Source organism: Corticium candelabrum, chromosome 19 (assembly GCF_963422355.1).
Source record: "Corticium candelabrum chromosome 19, ooCorCand1.1, whole genome shotgun sequence".
In the NCBI taxonomy this organism is placed as follows: domain Eukaryota; kingdom Metazoa; phylum Porifera; class Homoscleromorpha; order Homosclerophorida; family Plakinidae; genus Corticium; species Corticium candelabrum.
In genome coordinates, this window is record NC_085103.1 from 3,090,954 (window position 1) to 3,112,316 (window position 21,363).

Consider the following 21,363-nt stretch of genomic DNA (forward strand, 5'->3'; position numbering starts at 1 on the left):
CACTACAGCCTGCCACAATGCGGTCGACTGTTTCCAGGCCTACACTGCACATGCGGCAAGTAGGACTGACATCACGATGTAGAATCTTGTGCTCATTGTACCGAATCCAAAGAGCTTGGTCTTGAGCAGCAACAACCAGTCCCTCAGTTTAATATTAAAAAGATTATTTATTAAATACTAAAATATTTATTTATTATTTATTAACAGTAAATCTTATATATTAAATACTAAAATTATTATTTATTATTTATTAATAGTAAAAAATTATTTATTAAATACTATTATTAATAGTAAAATATTACTTATTGAATACTAAAAATAATTAATATTATTTATTGATAGTAAAATATTATTTATTAAATACTAAAATATTTATTTATTATTTATTGATAGTAAAATATTATTTATTAAATACTAAAATATTTATTGTCTATTTATTAACAGTAAATCTTATTTATTAAATACCAAAATATTTATTTATTATTTATTACCAGTAAACAATTATTTATTAAATACAAAAATATTTATTTATTATTTATTAACAATAAATCTTATTTATTAAATATTAAAATATCATTTATGCTAAATTATATATTTATATTAAATAATATTTATTTATTATTTATTATTTATTATTTATTAATCAATAATATTAATTCGGCCTAAGTGACAAAAATAGTTTTCTTAGCAATATTGAAGTGTATAGCTTACCATTTAGTCGAGAAAACTCTTTATCACGTATGCTATCAATGTTGTGAGGATACTCGCATTGCTTCAGCTTACTAGAAAAACTTGAGACAGCCATTGTATGGAATGGGCATGCGCATTGCATATTTGCAACTCCCGTATGCATATGCAAAGCAAAAGACTCACGTTGATTGCAGCGTGTTGCTTTTGTTAAATATCAGGGCGTTTCTTGCAATGTGAATATACATCTACATTCATTTTATATACACAAAACAGAACAGAGAACAAACTGAAATCTTTTCGGGGCAAAAAAAACCCATCTCACATCCGGGAGTCCTTATCCGGATAATCTCAAAATAGTATATTTTCTTTCTCTTTTAAAGAACAGGATACTTAGCTAATCAAATATAAATAACTGATCATAAACAAATAAAACAAAACATCAGTCATAGAATACTACCATATCATAAATATTAATTAATGCAAGTCACAATTTAGTCGTGTATGTCTGATTTCTTGCACCACTCAAAGCTTCATCCTGTCCATCCTCTGGCAAGATGTCATACGGACTGGCACTGTGTTTCATTCTCTTGCAGACTGTGCAATTGCAGAACGACTTTAGTTTGGCACCACATCGCACCAACAAATGATCCAATGGATCCCAAGAGTGCATCCACAATGGAAGCCAATCCCACGATTGAAGGCGAGTCGAAAGCCAATGAGGCTTCTTGTCTTGCAGTGTATTGACCAAAATAATAAATACTGCAATGACTACGACTGGACCTGCAACAGCAACCAAGACGTACCAGCCAGCAAGTGACAGCCCAAACAAAATGCCCGGTATGAAAAAGAAGACCAATATCACATAAAAGATTGGAAACCAACGATACCGAGCAGTCGTGTTTCCCAACCACTGAGCACAACAAATAGGCACTTTTCTTAACTTGGGGATTGGATACCAGAGCAAAATGCCAGATATATTGAAAAACAGATGACACAATGCAATCTGGAGAGCATGCCGGAAGTCTCCCTTGCTCGCCAGTGCAGCAAGAATGCCAGTGATGGTCGTTCCGATATTGGCTCCCAATGTCAATGGAAACATCCGTTCTATAGTCACCACACCGACACCTACGAGAGGAGTCAATGTGGACGTAAACACAGAACTAGACTGCACTAGCATTGTGATCCCAGCTCCGATGACAATTGCAACGTAGCCTGTCAAAAACCCAAACGGTTTAGGAAAGTCCGCATTTACAGCTTTCCGTATCACAAAAGCCAAGTGACCGTAAAGCATCGACTGCAGCAACTTGACAATCAAGATCAAACACCCACACAGCATGATCAATGCAATAACCAGCACAACAGCGCCTACCACTGAATCACTAAGATCAACATCATAGAACAAGAATTCACACCGACTATCACCGCAACGATCAACAATCAGGCTGCCAGAAACAGTTGAATTTCCTGACGCGATTTGTTCCAAACGTGTCAAATTCAATATGACGATTCTCTCAGTAAACGGCTTCGTAATAGTTGAAAGTAAATCAACATTTCCTCCTCCGTCTCCCTCCAAGTGATAACTATCAACGATTGCTCTAGTCAGTCGATACAAATAGCTGCTTGCTAGTTCAATAGGCAGAAGTGTGATCAGAGATAAGAAATTGAACATGTCATGAATCGTTGCTCCCGCAAATGCACGACGAAACTCGTCTCGGTTTTTGGCATTACCAAACGATACAAACGTGTTAGTCACTGATGTTCCTATATTGACACCCATAATGATAGGAATTGCTTGTTTAACATTCAAAACTAAGAACAAAGAACAACTGTATACTCACACATTTATACGTCAGTTAATTAACCAATTGAACTATAAATTATATTCAGACTGTCAAAACTAGCTGCCTGATTTGTTGAGATCAACAGCATGCAGACGTCGACGTCTGATCTCTTGAACTACAAGTGTTGTGCTTACTTGTGCAACTTGGGTTATTCCTCTACTCTGGGAGTATTACAAAAACCGAGTCAAATCAAATCATGGCACATTGGGAAAATCATAACAAAATCAGGATACATATAGACAGTCTGTATCACAGGGTAAGGTAGTACCCTGTATGTAGGGATTGCCCCGGTCCAGTTACGGAGCGTTGTGGGGGCGTGGTCATCTTTTAGCATGCTTATAAAACATAGTAAATTAAGACTAAAATTTCCCAAAATCAACGAAATGAAATGTTTGTACACCGTGTACTATATCCTATTTTTGTTTTGGTCACTAATCATCTAACAACCTATGAAACAGTTGCTAGCCTCGAAGGCCCATGCGCCAATTTTGTTCTTCTTTCTTCTCCTCCACGGATATCTCTTTTTGTATGTTAGGTATGGCTGTGAAACTTGAGAAAATGCTTTAGAATTACCTGAACTCTATTCTTTTGGTGACTAGAGAAACCAAAATCAATGTTGATTAAAAATTGTGTTTCTTTCAAGCAGATTTGATCTAACGACCGTCATCAATGCTATTGCACAGTTCGGGCCAATCACGGAGCAGTATTTGCGATTGCTTATCTGTGGTAACCAGAGACAATGGACGAAGAGCCAATCAAATAGGCCAAACGCATTTATGAAAGAGTTTATCACCAAAACTGTGTAATTCCATCATGTTTGCCATTGTCTGGTCTAGTCTGAAATTGTTTGCGATCTGCGTCGCACATAGGAGAAAATTTGACAAATAATTACGTTCACATAGCAATTTATACGGCAACCCAACATTTGCAACGCATATCCCGTATGTGATAATCTTTGGCTGACTACTAAGCTAAGTTCTATTCCAACTGCCGTTGCATATTCAATTATACATGCACAGAAGAAAGAACAATGCAAAGGTACTAAAATTAGGATCCATATTTGTGCAACGTATGCTAGGATATCATGGTACTGTACACCCAGTAGACCTATAAACCACTTGAGTAAACTACCTCTGAATGATGTCTAACAAAAGCTGTTACATATAAACAGGTTTAATTAATGCTAATGAAAATGCACTAAATCTTTGACATGCTTATGAAAGGCTTACAGGCCCTAATGAAGACATGTACACCCTAGGTATACATTGCGCTTTTGCACTCTTAAAAACTTATCAAACTAGAATTTTAAAAAAATTTCTCTTAAAAAGAAATAGATGTAGGGATTGTATAAAAAGTAACAGAAACAAGATCTATAGATAATATGAACCAAAGCCAGACATCATTAGTGAATCCTTCCAACCCCCCATTCCCTACATTTTACATTTTGGGGGTTGGAAGGATTCACTAATGATGTCTGACTTTGGTTCATATTATCTAAATCTTGTTTCTGTTACTTTTAATACAATCCCTACATCTATTTCTTTTATCAAAGAATTTTTTAAAATTCTAGTACTGTATACAGGGCCGTAGGAGTCGGTGTGGCATGGCCGGACAACTTTTTTCCAAGGTGAACTTTTATCAGAGGTCTAATTCAGAGGTACAGTCCAGTTTTGCCAGGTGTACCTCTAAAAACTGGACATTGGCCAGTCGACAATTGCCCAAAACTTCTGATTGAAAATATAGGTAATTAAATATCAAATATACTTATAGTTGAAATGTCAAAGTAAATTCTAGCATCTGAATTTGCTATTTACGCTGCCCAAAGGACTGACCTATTCTATTTGTGACAAGTACAGTTTACAAACACACACACACACACACACACACACACACACACACACACACACACACACACACACACACAACACACAACTGTCTCTCAATGTGTTTCAGCAATATATCTCTGCTCTGGTAAAGAACTACAATACACAGACACAGACACAGACACAGACACACACACAGACACACACACACACACACACACACACACACACACACACACACAGTGCCGGCAAGATACTACAAGACTACAAGCTCACCAACAAACATAATATATAAAACCTTACTTCCACTAGATACCATAGCCACAATAATGGATGTGGTCGTCGATGAACTCTGAACCAAAACTGTGGCTAAGATACCAAGCATTACTCCTGCTATCGGATTGGAAATAATTTGATTGTTTTGAAACGCGTCTCCTGCAAGTTTTCCACCAAGCAGTTGAAAGGCCGAGCCGAGAAGACTGAGAGAACATATGAACATGTAGAGGCAACCGAGTAGCAACAGAGGCCTACATATCCATGACCACAGAACTCTCTTACACTTCTCATTTCTATCAAGATCTAAAAAAATAAAATAAAATAAAAAATAGGAAAAGTAAATAAACAAATAAATAAATAAATAAAATAAATAAGAAAGAAATTAAATAAAAATAAAAGTCACGTGACTCTGACACAAAGTCACATGACACTACAATGCTCTATGGTTTGCTCATGCTGGATTGCCATAGTTTTACAAATCAACGTCATTTTTATTTGACACTTCAGTAGTAGCTTAAGAGCCTATACAGACAAGCCATATTCTAGGCTTCTTACGCATCATGACTTTCTAACACACATCCCTAGTCTCGCGTACCCAGACCCTAACCTCGCGTCCAATGTAGTAAAGTCCCGGATACCGTCAGTAAAAACACGCCCGTTCTATCAGAGTACAGGCAGGTATTGAATAGCAACGCGAGAGTAACATGTCATGATCATATAATTAGCGATACGCCAGCATGAGAGAGACTCGAAACTACACAACAGTTGCATCACTTACGTCGCCACGATTTTCCCTGACTGACCAATTGTGGAATCGCCCACGGATCCGAATCCGGCTCCTCTTTGTCTTTCAAACTTGTCCCGTCGTCCTACGTTAGATAATATATACAGTACAGATAACGTAAATCTTTCATTCTCACAACATAGACGTAAATAATATGAAATAATTATTTAATAAAATACAAAACAGTCCAGGTGCGGCGTATCGTCACTTACTTTCAATGTCTCTGTATCAGACGTTGCATTCATGACAGTGAATACTCCTCCCTTTACGATATCCCCCGGTAGATATAAAAAATGGGAAAGGTTTGTAGAGACGGGTTGATATCAGTTCGCCGTTCTCTGTTGCACTGATATCAATAGACACAAATATTGTAGCGCGCGTTATTATATGTGTAACGCGCTCTAAATTTAACTTTTTGTATTATCAAAGCAAACAATATTTATTTAATACTAGTTGTACGGTATCCGTAGGCGCCTCGCGATCGTGAGCAACACGTCCAACGGATTTTTCAGACCGTCTACTGAAACGCCGAGTCCTAGCTATACAATACGTATTTGTTGAAACCCTAGCTGTCATGGAAGCAAACATGCAAACTTCCTAATAGTTTAGATTACGTATATAGGCCTGGTATAGGTAGTCGTCGTTTTGCGATCGTGATCAAGACAATTGAAATGTACAGTCTAGGTATGTACTCAGTTCCGTTGTAACGACAGTGGTATCGTATTTACTGACATAAAAATTGATATCAGCAAACATTGACTATCAACAGTGTTAGATGCAGCACAGTGTAGTAAAGGATTGATTGTATGGGACGTGTGAATAGTTGACTGTAGGTGACATTCAACTCCTGAAGGTGTTTCTCGGTTGTCAAGTACACACAGGCCCTAGCTACAATACAAAAGGATGGGGCGACGAAAGTTCATGAAGCGTTTTCGTCGCCGTTTGCTCTCTTAGACGAATCGTTCTTAGACTCATCTGTAGTTGGACACGGAAACGATTTTTTAAGATAGGTCCTATCATGAAACGTGGTCGTGGGGAGGAGAAATTTGAGATTTGTGTACACACACACACACACACACACACACACACACACACACACACACACACACACACACACACACACACACGCACGCACGCACCCACTCACGCACGCACGCACACACGCACACACGCACGCACACCAAAAGCTCGATGGAGAGCCATATAGGAGTCTGGACCACGCCTATTTCTGTTGTGTGACCCAGATTAGAAGCCTCGCTACGCTCGGCAACAATAAATATATAATTAATTAAGCAAATTATATTTTTATTATAAATATTTTGTTGGTTACTATGTATAACAGTTAATCCTTAAATTAATTGAATGTAACTACACGTGATCTAACATATAACAATTTATCTATTGCTACACCGTAAATATTGTTGTTAACTGTAGACAGCAAACCACGTTTCTGCTCACAAACTGTGTATGTTTATAACAAAATTTCCATCTAGCAGCACATCATACTGTATGCAGCAATCCTACACAACAAGCAGCTGTTACAACAATCATTCTTAGCAGACACTTTTCTAGTCAGAGAAGCATAGATACACACAAAAATGCAAAGATAAGTACATGTGATGGTTTTGATAAAGGAAACTTGTTCTTCACTGTCCTCGAGCACAGTAAGTTAGAGCGCAAATTGGAGTGTTAGGTAAGTTGTATATGTAATACTGTCCACAGTTGATCACTTCAACACTAGTCTGCAGATAACAACAACTGCCGCTGAAGCTAAAGCAAACTGTTCTTGAAAATTTTTGACCAATTACACTTGGGTGAGATCCTTTTAACCATCCTGATGCATTAGTTCCACAGTATTTCTCAGATGTGCACTTCTCTGGCATAGCTCCACCTATTGTAGGACTGAATGAATGCCAGCCTGGTGTGAAACCATGTTGATTAGTTGAATGACTGTAATATCACAGTGATAACCTGTTTTAGAATAATGCTCAGATGTTTGTCTCCAAGTTTCATTTAAAACACGATGATTCCATGGTAAACATTGACTGGGTAGACCAAACAATTGATGTAAATCCTGCTCATCCCCTTGTCTCCTTTTATTCCTTTGTTTCCTTTCATTCTTATTCCTCCTTGTAACCCAATCTCCCCCTTTCCACCCTTCTCTCCACTGACTCCCCTCCTTCCTCTGTCTCCTTTCTCTCCACTCACTCCCATATCTCCTTTCCTACCTGCTATTCCACGTGGACCCTGTTTACCTGCTAATCCCTTACTGCCAGGTTCACCATTCCTTCCCGCCTCGCCATTTATTCCAGCTGCTCCTGGCAATCCAATTGAACCGTCTCTACCTGATCAATAACGTAAGCTGTCTTTTTACTAACTAGATTACTTACTTGAAATGGAAGTAGATGAACTAGGCCTCTGGTGAAATTTCGATGGCTCCTTCCGGCACGGGTATGTGTCTAGACACAGTAGACACTGACATGCACATATTGTGTAATACGAAGATTTACAAAAAACAAATTTTGAGCTTTTCCCTCTTTGAGCAAACTGCAACACTTCTTTAGTGTCGGCCTTAGGTTTGGAACTCTGTTTCCTACACGTCGTTTTTAGGTACAACACCGCAAATCGATCTTCAAGTGACCTGTATGTGATGAATTAGTTTCACAACCTGTCTTCTTATATAACTTAGATCTGTATTATACTGCTGGATGTGTACAGGTTATCCTATGATTAGCGTGATAGATGGCTTTTACAAGCACGAGGGGTGGTGTTATCCACAGACGAGTGTGATAAACGGTGAGAGGGCGTACATTTAGAGACCCAAGTAGTAAACAAATAAGTAACAAATTTATTTAATTATATACACAGATATACATATAACAAGTACGTGAACTTGTTGTTTGTTTGTTTGTCTGTCTGTCTGTCTGTCTGTCTTCTGTCTGTCTCAGAAATAGACTCTGCAACTAAATAGTTTTGCAGCTCACATTCATCATTGCTCTCTAGTTTAATTACGGTTTGGTCTGCTTGCCTGCCTGTCTGCCCGCCTGCCCGCTGCTGCCTGTTTGTGGCAAATACGCACTGCAATTTTACCAAATCATGGAATACAGAATATTGACAGTAATCACATGTACAAACATAATTATTGTGTGTGTGTGGTGTGTGTGCATGCGTGCGTGCATGCGTGCATGTGTGTGTGTGTGTGTGTGTGTGTGTGTGTGTGTGTGTGTGTGTGTGTGTGTGTGTGTGTGTGTGTGTGTGTGTGTGTGTGTGTGTGTGTGTGTGTGTGTGTGTGTGTGTGTGTGTGTGTGTGTGTACACATACACAGATGACAGCTCACCCACACATGTAATATATTAGTTATTGTAGAGATTTCATACACAGAAGAAACAAAATAACATGAATTCACACAATAATTCAATCCAAGGACCTTTTTCAGTTGTGCAGTAAGTTTTGAAATTATCATTTAGAAATTTCTGCAATGTACAACTCTACAATAACGACTACATCATTACTGAACACATCTACAACTAGATGTGTGCATGTGTGTATTTGTCTAAGTTTGTAATTATTATTAACCAATCTAATTAATTATTTAAACATACCAAAAAGATTTCAGTGCACCAGCAATCATCGCATCGCAAGAGTATGGCTTTTAGAACCCACTACGTACTCATATCCAGTTCTCTGGAAAGTCGATTGTACTGTTTCCACCACGTGCAGCAAACGACGATCTCAAACTGGGGGCCCCCTTTAAAAATAAGGGGGATCGAAGAGCACGCGCACACGTTTCACGATTCGCTTATTTAGAATACAACGAGAGTATAAGGTGTCCATTGTATCTAGAATAGCGCACGTTATAGTACATAACGTCGACTTCATTAATTTTTAGATCAATCCCAATGACATGAGGACGTGGATATTGCATCGAATTGTTCTTACAGGGGCCGTTGAAAGGTACGCGTACAATTTATAGATCTAACAAAATACAATTTACTGATACAATACATGTACTGTATTCGAGAGAGAACAGAAAGATGAACTATTTGAAAACGACCATGATGAGTGTAGTAACTCTACTCAAGTGTTATTAGACAACCGCCAACTCAGAGCTAAACCGCGCACGCGCAACCGGACCCACGTCCTCGCATGTCAACCTACTACACCCCTTCCCCCTAAAGTCTTTTACCCCTACTTGTATGATAGTGCTAGTTTACAAGTCTAGTCTGTCCGGCGCCTTCCTTGCTCGAGCAGATCTTCTGACCCCGGTTGATGCCGGCTCCATGTTGCTGGTTGCTTCATGGCCAACCGTTTCCCCCTGACCACCGTGGTCACCGTTTGTTTCCGAGATGCTCCCTCCTGGTTCACTTGTTACCTCGATGGAAGGCAGTTCTTCCGTCATGTTAGACTCCGGTGGTGATGCAGTGGGGTCTGTATGTGTGCCGTTGGGTAGTGGGTCATCTTCCAGTTGACGCGACCGAATGTGATCTTGGTGTCTTCGTAACATTCTACCATCAGGCAACATGACTCGGAATGATAGTGGACCCGTTCTTTCTTTCACTGTTGCCATAACCCATGGCGTGCCCTGTCCAAAATTTTTCACGTACACCAACTGTCCAACCTCAAACGTTCGGTCTCGACTGCGCTTATCATGGTCGTTTCTTTGTTGCTCCTGCTTCTTGTACGTATAGGCCGCCAAGTCGGGACGTAGTAGATCCAATCTACTCCGCGGCATCCGCCCTAACAGTAAGAGAGCCGGTGGTTCACCAGTGGTAGCGTGTGGTGTGATTCGGTACCGCAGCAGGAATCTGTCAATTTTACTCTCCAATGATCCATACTCCGAATTCATTCTCTTCATAGCCCCTTTGAAGGTTGCTACTGCTCGTTCTGCCAACCCGTTAGACGATGGGTGATATGGCGCAGAATAGATGTGCTTAATGCCATTTCCTTCCATAAATTGCCGAAATTCAGCACTGGTAAAGGCAGCCCCATTATCAGATACTACTATCTCTGGAATGCCATGTGTTGCAAATAACCGCTGCAGCTTCTTGATCGTTACGCGCGCCGTCGTAGATGTCATAGTGTCCACCTCCAGCCACTTGGAATAGGCGTCAACTACGATAAGGAACGACTGGCCAAGAAACGGCCCAGCAAAATCAATGTGTAAGCGAGACCATGCTCTGTCTGCTTGTGCCCACGGATGCAGAGGTGCCAACGCCGGCAAATTGCGATGTACCTGACAAGTGTGGCATCCTTTCACTACTCTCTCCAGCTCCTTGTCTATGCCCGGCCACCATACGAAACTTCGAGCAAGCCCCTTCATCCTTGTTTCTCCTGGGTGTGATACATGAAGCTCTTCTAACACTGATGATCGTGTTTGAGGTGGTACTACCACGCGTCCTCCCCAAAACACACAGCCACCTGAAACGCTTAGCTCGTAGCGTCGGTTAAAGTACGGCCGGATATCAGCTCGTTCCACAACACTTGGCCATCCAGTCAGTGTATACTGACGCACTTGGGATAACACTGGGTCTCTCTCCGTCCCCCGTCGTATCTGGACTGCGGTGATTGGTTTGGTTGACGATGAACTCAGTGTCTGCAATGCCAGCACAGCCTCCACAGGCTCTTCTCTTCGTCGGGCACCCCACTGTTTGGCAGTCGGCTTAACCCATCTGCATTGCTATTTAACGATCCGGGTCGATACGTCATTGTATACTGATAACTGGACAGCATCAGTGACCAACGTTGCACTCGTCCGGAGCACATTGCTGGTACGCCTCTGTTCTCCCCCAATAAGGTGAGCAGTGGTTTATGGTCGGTAAAAATGGTAAACTGGTGTCCAAACACGTACTGTCGAAACCGTTTAACCCCAAACACCACTGACAATGCTTCCCTGTCGATCTGTGCATATCCTTGTTCCGCCTTGGTCAAAGAACGGGACGCGTAGGCAATCGGTCTTTCCCCACCATCCGGGTACTGATGTGACAACACGGCTCCTATCCCTACCGGTGAAGCATCACAGGCAAGCGACAAAGGTATCCTCGGATCGTAATGAACTAGTAGCTTATCTGACTGTAATGCTGCCTTTGAACATCTGAATGCCGTCTTTTCTTCTTCACCCCATCTCCAGTTCATTCCTTGACGAAGGAGCTTGTACAAGGGCGCCAAGGTCTTTGCTAGGCCTGGTAGGAATCGGCCGTAGTAGTTAAAAGTAGATGTTCAAAGGCTTAGGGGGAAGGGGTGTAGTAGGTGTGGTTTCAACTCGATGTGTTTTCGTCACAGGAGATTGGGCAGCTATTTCATTCCTTGCCTGGCCTGGCTGTCGCTGGCCTCGACATGCTCGAGCGAGGTGTCCAACCTTCTTGCACTTATGGCACTGCATCCTCTGAGCATAACAACTGTTTGGTGGGTGGAATCCAAGGCACCGGAAACACTTCATCTTAGGTAGACTGGGCTTGGTTTCCTGCATTTTGTGTACCTCTCCTTCTACGCTGTCACCAGTCGGTCTCTGAATCTCCTCTGCATTCAGTGCAGCTGTCTCCATCGCTCTGGCTAAACTCAGTGCTTTGTCAAACGTGAGTTCCTTTTCTTGCAGCAGTCTCCGTTGGATCCTCCCATCACTCACTCCGCACACCAACCTGTCCCTTAGCATGTCAGCTAGTGTGTCTCCAAAGTCACAATCCGTGGAAAAACGGCGCAGTTCAGCCATAAACTGCACTACTGATTCCCCTGGCTTCTGTGATCTACTGTTGAAGCGGAAGCGTTGAACAACAGTGGACGGCTTCGGGTTCACGTGATCTTTGACCTTTGCTACGATGTCGTCATACTCCGCGTCTTCCGGCTTGCCAGGCGCCAACAGGTTGCGAATCAGCTTATACGTTTGCACTCCACATACGCTCAACAATACCGCCTTCTTGCGCTCTGTGTCAGTGATCCCGTTGGCTACGCAGAAGAACTTCACGCGCTCCACGTAATGCATCCACTCCTCTTGATTTCCCTCAAAGGGACCGACGGCACCCACTACAGTGGACATACCTCACGATTGGTTCGCTGACCTCGTCGCCAATGTAGTAACTCTACTCAAGTGTTATTAGACAACCGCCAACTCAGAGCTAAACCGCGCACGCGCAACCGGACCCACGTCCTCGCATGTCAACCTACTACAATGAGGATCCACATTCTAGTGATTGCATTACAGGGACAGAAACAACAATTCATCAAGTAATTGATTTAATTGAGAAATGCACGGTTTGAAAGATAAGCTTTTTAACTGTTACTATTTGTAATTTTGTATGATTTTAGAATTCAGATACGAAAAGTAAACCTTATTCACCAGGCGAACACCTTACAGCTAACGACTCTTTAACGAACACTGCAAAAAATTCAGATTCACACTATCTATTTGGACATACGATTATCACTAATCTGCTTATGCAAGGTATCGTTCAAGCCAGGAAAAGTACCCTTTTCTGTTGAAGGCCCAACAGATCCCGACAGATCAAGGTATGGTGATGGAGCGCATCCGGGGCTGCAACCACACTGCGTCTGGGGCGAGGCTAAGTCTTCGCGCTGTAGGCGATGACGTCGTTAGTGCCATGTCCTGTGAAAAGATCGTGTAGTACTGTAACGGGATATGTTTACGTCATTGTCTTCGTCTCGGCACCGTGTTTATTTAACTAGGGTAAGACACGGACATCTACTCAGTGCCGTGAACTCCGGCTAGTATTCCAAATCATAATCACGGAATGCATTAATTGTAACGACAGTACACACGGAATGCATTAATTGTAACGACAGTACACACGGAATGCATTAATTGTAACGACAGTACACACGGAATGCATTAATTGTAACGACAGTACACACGGAATGCATTAATTGTAACGACAGTACACACGGAATGCATTAATTGTAACAACAGTACGTGTAGTCTAAAAGCATGATGTCCGTATCAGACAAGCAGTGTAACTGTTGGTTCCTTCTCCAGCAAGACGAATATGTGTCTCATCGTTTTCTCTCTACTCTCGTTCCTATTCGTTAGCAGTGGCTGTGCGGTAAGTTCAGTCCTCTGATGAGACTACTACTAGTAGCTGCATGCACAGTCATGACTATTGAGTAATCGCTCTAATCCGTTACAGATGTCTGTAGATTCGTCATCTAGGTGCACGGATGGCAAAGACGGACGTGATGGACGTGATGGGCACGACTGCGGCTGTTTGGTAATTAATTAAAATATTCTAATTTTTTATGTCTTTAAATGTAGCACCCAGCTTACATACAGTAATCTTTCCTGTCTGTAGGAGGTCATGAAATTGTACGTTAACCATCAAACAAATGCAGCAAAGTAAGATATCTAGGAAGTAATGGTAAATAATGGAGTAACAACTAACTAAGTAAATCTTTTGCAGCTTCAAGGAATTGAGAGGGGAGTTAGCTGCTCTCAAAAGCGACGTGAACAACATCAAATCATGCAACAAACAAGGCAAGATTTTGGGTGAAACTGGAGAATGCAGTGATCCAGGTTAGTCACGGCGCAGTATGTACTTTACCTGACAATTAACTCCTAATTAATTAATTTAATTTTCCTGACATAACTAGTTTGTCAGTAGTGATGTCAGCCAGCTATTACCAACAGTGCATGTACACTTACTTACCAGACTATCATCAAGCAGTTTTCAATATATTCCATGGGTTGTTACCAGTAAACAAATAAATGTCAGCCTGACTTACTAGAAATACATTTATTGTGACACGTGAGTAGTTCCCTTGTATTCGAGAGAAGTCAAATGTGTCACTGCAATAAATAGCTTACAAACGTCTGTTTTTTCTTACTATCCCTTTAGCTATACAGTAACGTGTTCCTATGCTGAAGTTTAGTTCATAAAATGTTTTTTATTATTTATTGTCTTTTATTATTTATGTTACCGGTAAATTTTTATTTTAAAAACGTTTTTAATTAAAAAATATTTTGAATTTGTTTCTAGTGAGTCCAACGTCTGAGGTTAAGTGGGTTACGTTCAACGGTAAAACTATGGAAATTTATGGAAAGAAAGGAGTTGGTTCTGTAACACGTCACAAATATGGTTACATGATCACTTGGAGCCATCCCTTCTCAAACAGCAATTATGCAATAAGTGGATCATCTAACATGCTGAACACTAGCGGACTGATGTTTGATTTGGAAGGAAACAACATAAGAGGTTACACCTACAACCTTGTTAGAGAAGGCTCTTGTGTTGTGGGAACTAGGGAACCGCGTAGCAACAGCTATGGGTATTCTGATTACATAAGTGTTATAGCCATTGGAAACTAGCTCTAGGTACAGCTATTTTAGTGTTGATTTTAGTTGAGACTTGTTTGCTAAGCAGTTCTAGCTCAAGAATTGAGTATTAGCGATAGTATATGTTTCCATATAATCACCTGCTGTATGAAAAAACGCCTGTATGTCTTCATGTGTGCAAGTGCTTTCAGAATGTTTAGATATAGAGAAGTTAATTGCAGTTGCATGGGATCTTGCTTTGCAAACTCCAGAAACGAAATTCACCAAAACAAGCAACTTTACAAAGGGTTAGTTTACAAATACTTATTCAATGAAATCTTGATGTACTGTATGTATACCATCAGGATTAGTCTAAATCTGTACTGTATGTACCATCAGGACTAGCCTAGAAAGCTGTGGAAGACTTTAGATCTGTACTGAAAGCATGTTGCTGCATGCTTTACAGTCTTGCTTGATATACTGGATGTCTTTGCACCAACTCTATTAACTAACTTGTACACGTCTTTCAAACAAGATTCGATTCATGAAGTGATATTTCTCAACTGAATAGTCCAAGCTTTCAAGACCTTATCAAAAGTATAACTTATTACTATAATTAGTATATGGTTGGGGCCACAATACTTTAGCTGGAGGCCACAATTTGCCCCATCACCATGGAAACTACAACCCTGTAAGTAGGCTGTTAACATAAATGATAGTCATTTGCAGTGATACCGAGTGTCAGAACAAATCATATTTATCCCGACACCCACTGGTCCCAACCTGTTTAAATAAGTTAGATTTCATCACCTAATACAGTACACTGCCCTTATGAGCATCACATGTTAATAATTAAAAGATATACATGTATCAACATACTTTGATCTTCTACAGCACGTAAAAATACTAAACAATCTCATATATCAGCAGTCTACTATATCTATACATGTAGAACAAAGTAAAGAGACACAAAACTCCTCTGGTCATTGTACAGAGATTATACAGGCAGAGCAATATAGTTCAAGCAACTAGAATGTCAAAAAACTCTAGAGCATCTGCATTTGACACAATGCTGTCACATCAAGTTATATTGTCATGTCAACCATTTCAAAGCCTTTGCCATTGGCAATTACTGAGCTATTGGTAGCTGGCATGGTCTTATTCATGGTAGCTGGCATCGTCTCATTCACCTCATCTTTCTTGCAACAACAAAACCCAAATAGTTTCTTCACTGCATTGATCAGGATGACCATCACTTTGTCCAATGGATCCAATGAGTGCATCCACAGAGGCAGCCAATCCCATGTCTTCAGCTTTTCAGGCAACCACTGTGGCTTTTTTCTTTGCAGCACATTGACAGTGACAATGAAGACAGACAGTATGAAAATGGGACCGCCAATAGCAAGCAGTACATACCATCCGGCCATTGACAGGGCAAACAGTATGGCAGGAATGAGGAAGAACACCACAATGATGTACAAAAATGGAAACCATCGATAGTCTGCTGTTGTGTTACCAAGAATCCGTGCCAAGCCAATCGGTATTTTTCTTGTCTTCGGTATGGGATACCAAATTAGAATGCCACTGATGTTAAAAAACAAATGACACATAGCAATCTGCAAAGCATTTCTTAGACTGCCACTACTGGCAAGAGCAGCCAGAATTCCAGTTACCGTTGTCCCAATGTTTGCCCCCAGAGTAAGAGGATATGTCCTTTCCAGAGTGATTACTCCTACACCAACAAGAGGTGTAATAGCAGATGTAAAAATTGAGCTCGACTGAACAAGCATAGTGACCCCGGCACCAACTGCAATTGCAACATAGCCAGTGAACCATGCAAAGGGCTTAGGAAAATCAGCATTGATAGTCTTCTTGACGATGTAGGCTACACGACCACGAAGAAGAGAGTGCAAGGTTTTGACTATAAGAACCAAGCACACACACAGAATGATAAGTGCAATGATAAGAAGAATGGTACCAACACTTGAGTCGCTAAGCGATGTATTATGAAAGAGAAAGTCACATTCCAATTTCTGCTCAGGTTGTGTTTGAATCAACCACGTGACATTTGAAATTTCAACGGTTGAATTACAGTCTGTGTAGTTCTTTGCAACTAAAGTATTATTTTCCCACACTTGGTAAGTTCCTAAGATACTGGTACCATTGGTGCAGACGGTGGCATTACTATTGACTGCCTCAACTGTATTGCAATATACTTTGATGAGACTCTTTGACGTGTCATCTTCTCCTTTTGCAATCTTTTGGATCAGCTTTTTATCCAACTGAACCACCTTGCCAGTCAATGGTTTGGTGATCTTCTTTAGCAAATCCTGCTTCTTGCCAGAAACATTGTCAAGGTCAAATGCATCAACCAATGCTTCAGACAGACGAAACAAGTACCCAGAGGCTAACTCAAGAGGCAAAAGAATCAAAACCGAGAGGAAATTAAACATATCATGAACAGTAGCTCCAGCAAAGGCTCGACGAAATTCATCACGTTCTTTTGCATGTCCAAGAGAGACGATAGTGTTTGTGACAGATGTACCAATGTTGGCACCCATTACAATCGGGATAGCAGTCTTCACGTCCAGAACTAAAATCACAATAATCCATACACAACCTTAACAAGTGTTACTATCCAACATTTAATTACTTTCAGCTGACACCATTGTAACAACTATTGAAGTTGTGGTAGATGAGCTCTGCAGTAGAACTGTTCCAAGAATCCCAATCATTAAACCAGCAATTGGGTTGCTAACAATCTCATTTTGAGAGAAAGCTTCACCAGCACTCTTGCCTCCTAGCAGTTGGAAGGCAGATCCAAGAAAGCTCAGAGAGCAAACAAACAAATAGAGCAACCCAAGAAGCAGCATTGGCTTCAAAATCCAAGCAAAAAGAACACGAAACACACGCTCACGTGTAGTCAGCTCTACAAAGAACAGAAATTTGATTCAAAGAAAGACAGTATGGTTAGTAACCACAGTCTAGTTAACTGTTATATTTATTATTACTTGGACAGTGTTCTAACTTATTTTGCCCAGCATTTTGTCAGCTAGAGGTGATCACTGCTGGGAATGAACAGCTGTACCATCTTTGTAGGAGTCTGGCAAAGTTAAGATTGATGGGCCAGATGTGGGTACTGTAGTAAGAGCATAATAAGCTGCTACAATTGTCACATTACATGTGGCTGAGTTATTTCAATGGTTGTGAAACAACCTTCACAACTACTTCATTTTGCCTATTGGCTTACTATGACGCTATCAAATATATAACTCATTAAACACGTGATTACAAAATTTTCCAGGGCGCATCTCACTTCTCTAATAGGAGAACACATGGCAAAATGCAGTTAATAGATAAGGAATTGAAGAGCAGAGACAGATGGGCATTCAATTACTGCTAATGGAATAAACGGTTCCAGTGGTGACTTTGTAGTTATCTGACACCTACATGCAATAGTAGGGCAGGGCCAAGCAGGTGTAGTACTAATTGTGTAATAAAGAACCAATCACAGTAAGGATGTGGAAGTTCATGATGTTGGAATCAACCGGCTAGGATGTCTGCTTCAGGAGATAAGGTTTTTGCGACACGTATTCTCCTATACTTTGGACCTTAGAAGATGGCAGAGTTGAAGATGTGAGACGAGGCGAGGAGATGGGAAAAGAGTGCCCTGCGGTTACTAGACGGGATGTTTGCTGGTCGTGGCGACAGAAACCAGTAACATGTGGATTGACTGTGGATACAGGCAATCGTCAGAAACACCTCATTTTTCGGGCATCTTCCAGAAAAGCCAGAAAAGGTAAAGAAGCGCGCCCCTCCCAAAATTCTTAAACACTGATTAGAAACTCGATGATTCTAAGTCTAATGGCCAGACGTGTACCTTGGTGCGCACGCTAGCTATGTCGTTTGTAGAGACACTGCACACCCGTTCGTGAGTAACCTTGGCCTTCCAGACCTGTGTAGGAAGACGATTTTGAATTGGTGCTGCACGGATCTCGGAGGCCGAGGCTAGTTCGTGAGTATCCTGCTTCCTTCATTTGTTCCTCTAATTTGACGTAAACTTCCCTGTTTTTAGCACAGCCTTCAATTTGAACCTGGATGCTGTCCTTACCCCACAATGCTATGAGGTACAAGGTTTCGTGTTCTGACCACGCCATTTTCGTATGTATTGAGCATGCGTGGCTGTCAGCCTGGCTTGGCCCGCATTCACACGACGATTTAAAGCCGCACTGACCCAGGCCAGCACGGCTCGGCCTGCATTCACACGAAGATTTCATTCAGCACTGACCCGTGCCAGCTCGCGCTGGCCCGGTTAGGAGAGCTCGTGTGAATGGGGTATAAATTGACCTCATAACCTGATCATATTTGTCAGGCTCTCTCACTAAATTTAGTAAAAAAATCAAGTATGGTAACTACTAGACTTAGGAGCATACGCCAATTAGTACTGGATGGTTGATCATGTCCAAGCAGTATCTCTCTCTCTCTCTCTCTCTCTCTCTCTCTCTCTCTCTCTCTCTCTCTCTCTCAGTACAACGCGTGAATTTAAAAGTGCTACCTTACAATGTCTATAGTGAACTGTCCATTACAATAGTATTGTTCTTGAACACAGTTCAAGAACTTTGCTACTCTTAGCAAACTAACTGAAATCTAGACCAAAACATCTAGAACTAAAACCTAATCTAGAAATAGCATTTGGTTCTTTTTGCTTCTTGCTAATTATTGTATTTACTTTGTTCTCGATAATGCGTACATTTTCTTTCTGGAGACTTGTTGAAATGCGGCGATGCCAAAGATTCTTGAATTGGGCAGAGTTTATTTGTAAACACATATGCGCCATGCGAGATGCCTCAGAAAGAGTGGATTCTGCATATCTCATATATCTCTCTCTCTCTCTCTCCATATATATCTAGATATATAGATGCTTCTGATCCAACTATGTCACTCACCACTGGGCGAATGTAGTGAGAGACCAAGCAAGTAATATGATAAAAACAGAACTGAGCAGTTCTGGAGGTGAGTACACCTGGTTTCTTACGGCCTGTCCACACTGGCAACTGGATCGCGATCCGTCCGCGATTGGTTGAATCCAATTAGAAATAGTGGGCGTTACCTTCACGTACGCTATGCGTGTAGTCGGAAGATCTAGCACTCCTCACTCGTCTTTGTTCCCGCTCACCTTACGTCGCTGTATCAGCGCTTTCCACAAGCAAAGAAGCCACATGTACACATCAGTCATCAGTCACGTGATATCGAAATGAAGCGGAGGTATCGTTTTCAAAGTGCAGTGTGGACGCTCGCTATCCCGATCGGATCGCGATCCATTCTGGTCTAGTGTGGACAGTCCTTTAGTGTTCACTAACACCCCTAGCCCCACTTCCGACGCCCATACTTGAACGTATACGTCCAGCACCTCATGTGCATGCCACAATTCATCAGCTAATTTGTACCCATTTCCGCGGTTTTCATAGAAAAACCGCGTTTACTGCGCAATTCCCGCGCAGCATCATGGACAACGTCGATTGTCTAGCTATCCTTTGACGTTTCCAGCGAGATCTAAAATTTTCGCGCGCCTGCAGTGCTACCTAGTAACCACACCTACACCCAAGAGTCCAGACAGCTGCCAGCGAGGGATGTCACCATCGATATCAAACTCCCGCTCTCTTACCTGACCACGGCTTTCCACTGTCCTTCAGTGCAGCAACATTCCAGGGGTCTTCTTCAGGCTGTAAATGTCGAACAACGCAATTTACAAGAAATCCGACAACGAGAAACGCCGTGCAGCAGAGTACCTCGTCGTTTGCTTCAACAGTCACAGCCTCCTTCTCCTTTTCATATTTCAAGCCGTTGGCTAGATCCATGACACACTGCGAAGGGGCTGAGAGACGAAGGTAGACTGAGGTAAACCCGCCAAAACAGCCAGTAATAACACCCAATTTGTATCATGTAGCGGACACGTGGGGTTCCCACATGGATGATTTCCGTCACGGGGGACGTGGACAATTAGCACGTTGTGAGCACGTGGCCACGCAACGTGTAACTAAAAATCTTGAAGTCAGCTTCTTAGTTTTAATACTAGTATTTAATTAAAACTGTACTCCACATGTGGCTCATTATCATGTAGCAGTATAATCGTTCACTGTAGCTGCTACTGCATAGCCACACAGTTGTGGATCACGTGACGGGTGGGGTAAGCTTATTAGAGACAGGAAGCGGCTTACATTGAACTGTGCGACCGCACGTGACGTGCGCATTTGCGGCGTACTATGACGTTTTTCACAGTAAAAATGATTGTTGGGTTCACTAAAATAATTAGTTGTGGTGGCTGGGTTAAAAAGTTTTAGTATAGTCTATATAAGTTACTAAGATTAGCTACAAAGGAAGTTCGAAGTTGAGAAGAAAAAGACTACACAAAAATCTATACTTACGTTTGTACAACGGGTTTTCATTTCAGCAATTGATCATGATCGATCTGCATGCGTAAAATGCATGGAAGCTCTTGCAACACATTATGATTGCCTCCTGGACGGATACACTCTGGGTCTTCACATATCTACATTTGGCCTACTAATTTACATGTATTTAACTAAAAAATGTTTTTGTTTTGCTTCTAGCTCACGGAAACAACTAAAACAAGCCACATAAGAAATATGCTCTGATAAAGCCTTTACATCTACAAACGGTACTACCGCCATG

At 41.3% G+C, this 21,363-nt stretch overlaps 6 protein-coding genes across 7 annotated transcripts in view; 1 reads left to right on the forward strand and 5 right to left on the reverse strand.

The window, feature by feature from the left end:
- LOC134194705 (molybdenum cofactor sulfurase-like) overlaps positions 1-805 on the reverse strand; it is an 11,275-nt gene extending 10,470 nt beyond the window's left edge. For both annotated transcript variants that reach the window (XM_062663649.1, XM_062663650.1), the window contains exon 1: positions 712-805. In XM_062663649.1, the coding sequence (XP_062519633.1) occupies positions 712-805 (94 nt within the window). The remainder of the gene's footprint in view (positions 1-711) is intronic.
- A 228-nt stretch (positions 806-1,033) lies between these two features.
- On the reverse strand, positions 1,034-5,710 carry LOC134194756 (sodium-dependent phosphate transport protein 2B-like). Its single transcript, XM_062663711.1, has 4 exons — positions 5,627-5,710; positions 5,409-5,499; positions 4,658-4,933; positions 1,034-2,499 (listed from the first exon to the last, which is right to left on the reverse strand). The coding sequence occupies exons 1-4, from the start codon at positions 5,657-5,659 to the stop codon at positions 1,175-1,177; spliced, it is 1,725 nt and encodes a 574-aa protein (XP_062519695.1). The 5' UTR covers positions 5,660-5,710; the 3' UTR covers positions 1,034-1,174.
- A 3,914-nt stretch (positions 5,711-9,624) lies between these two features.
- Positions 9,625-10,734, reverse strand: LOC134195106 (uncharacterized protein K02A2.6-like). Its single transcript, XM_062664120.1, has one exon. The coding sequence runs from the start codon at positions 10,732-10,734 to the stop codon at positions 9,625-9,627; it is 1,110 nt and encodes a 369-aa protein (XP_062520104.1).
- An 882-nt stretch (positions 10,735-11,616) lies between these two features.
- Positions 11,617-12,444, reverse strand: LOC134195107 (uncharacterized). The gene has a single exon (XM_062664121.1). It carries the CDS (start codon positions 12,442-12,444, stop codon positions 11,617-11,619), a length of 828 nt encoding a protein of 275 aa, XP_062520105.1.
- Positions 12,445-13,408: 964 nt separating this feature from the next.
- LOC134195150 (uncharacterized) lies at positions 13,409-14,837 on the forward strand. The gene is made up of 5 exons (XM_062664160.1): positions 13,409-13,465; positions 13,550-13,630; positions 13,712-13,755; positions 13,820-13,932; positions 14,396-14,837. The coding sequence occupies exons 1-5, from the start codon at positions 13,409-13,411 to the stop codon at positions 14,722-14,724; spliced, it is 624 nt and encodes a 207-aa protein (XP_062520144.1). The 3' UTR covers positions 14,725-14,837.
- A 567-nt stretch (positions 14,838-15,404) lies between these two features.
- On the reverse strand, positions 15,405-20,557 carry LOC134194841 (sodium-dependent phosphate transport protein 2B-like). Its single transcript, XM_062663816.1, has 4 exons — positions 20,460-20,557; positions 20,336-20,393; positions 17,324-17,599; positions 15,405-17,263 (listed from the first exon to the last, which is right to left on the reverse strand). The coding sequence occupies exons 1-4, from the start codon at positions 20,526-20,528 to the stop codon at positions 15,756-15,758; spliced, it is 1,911 nt and encodes a 636-aa protein (XP_062519800.1). The 5' UTR covers positions 20,529-20,557; the 3' UTR covers positions 15,405-15,755.
- Positions 20,558-21,363: the final 806 nt, after the last annotated feature.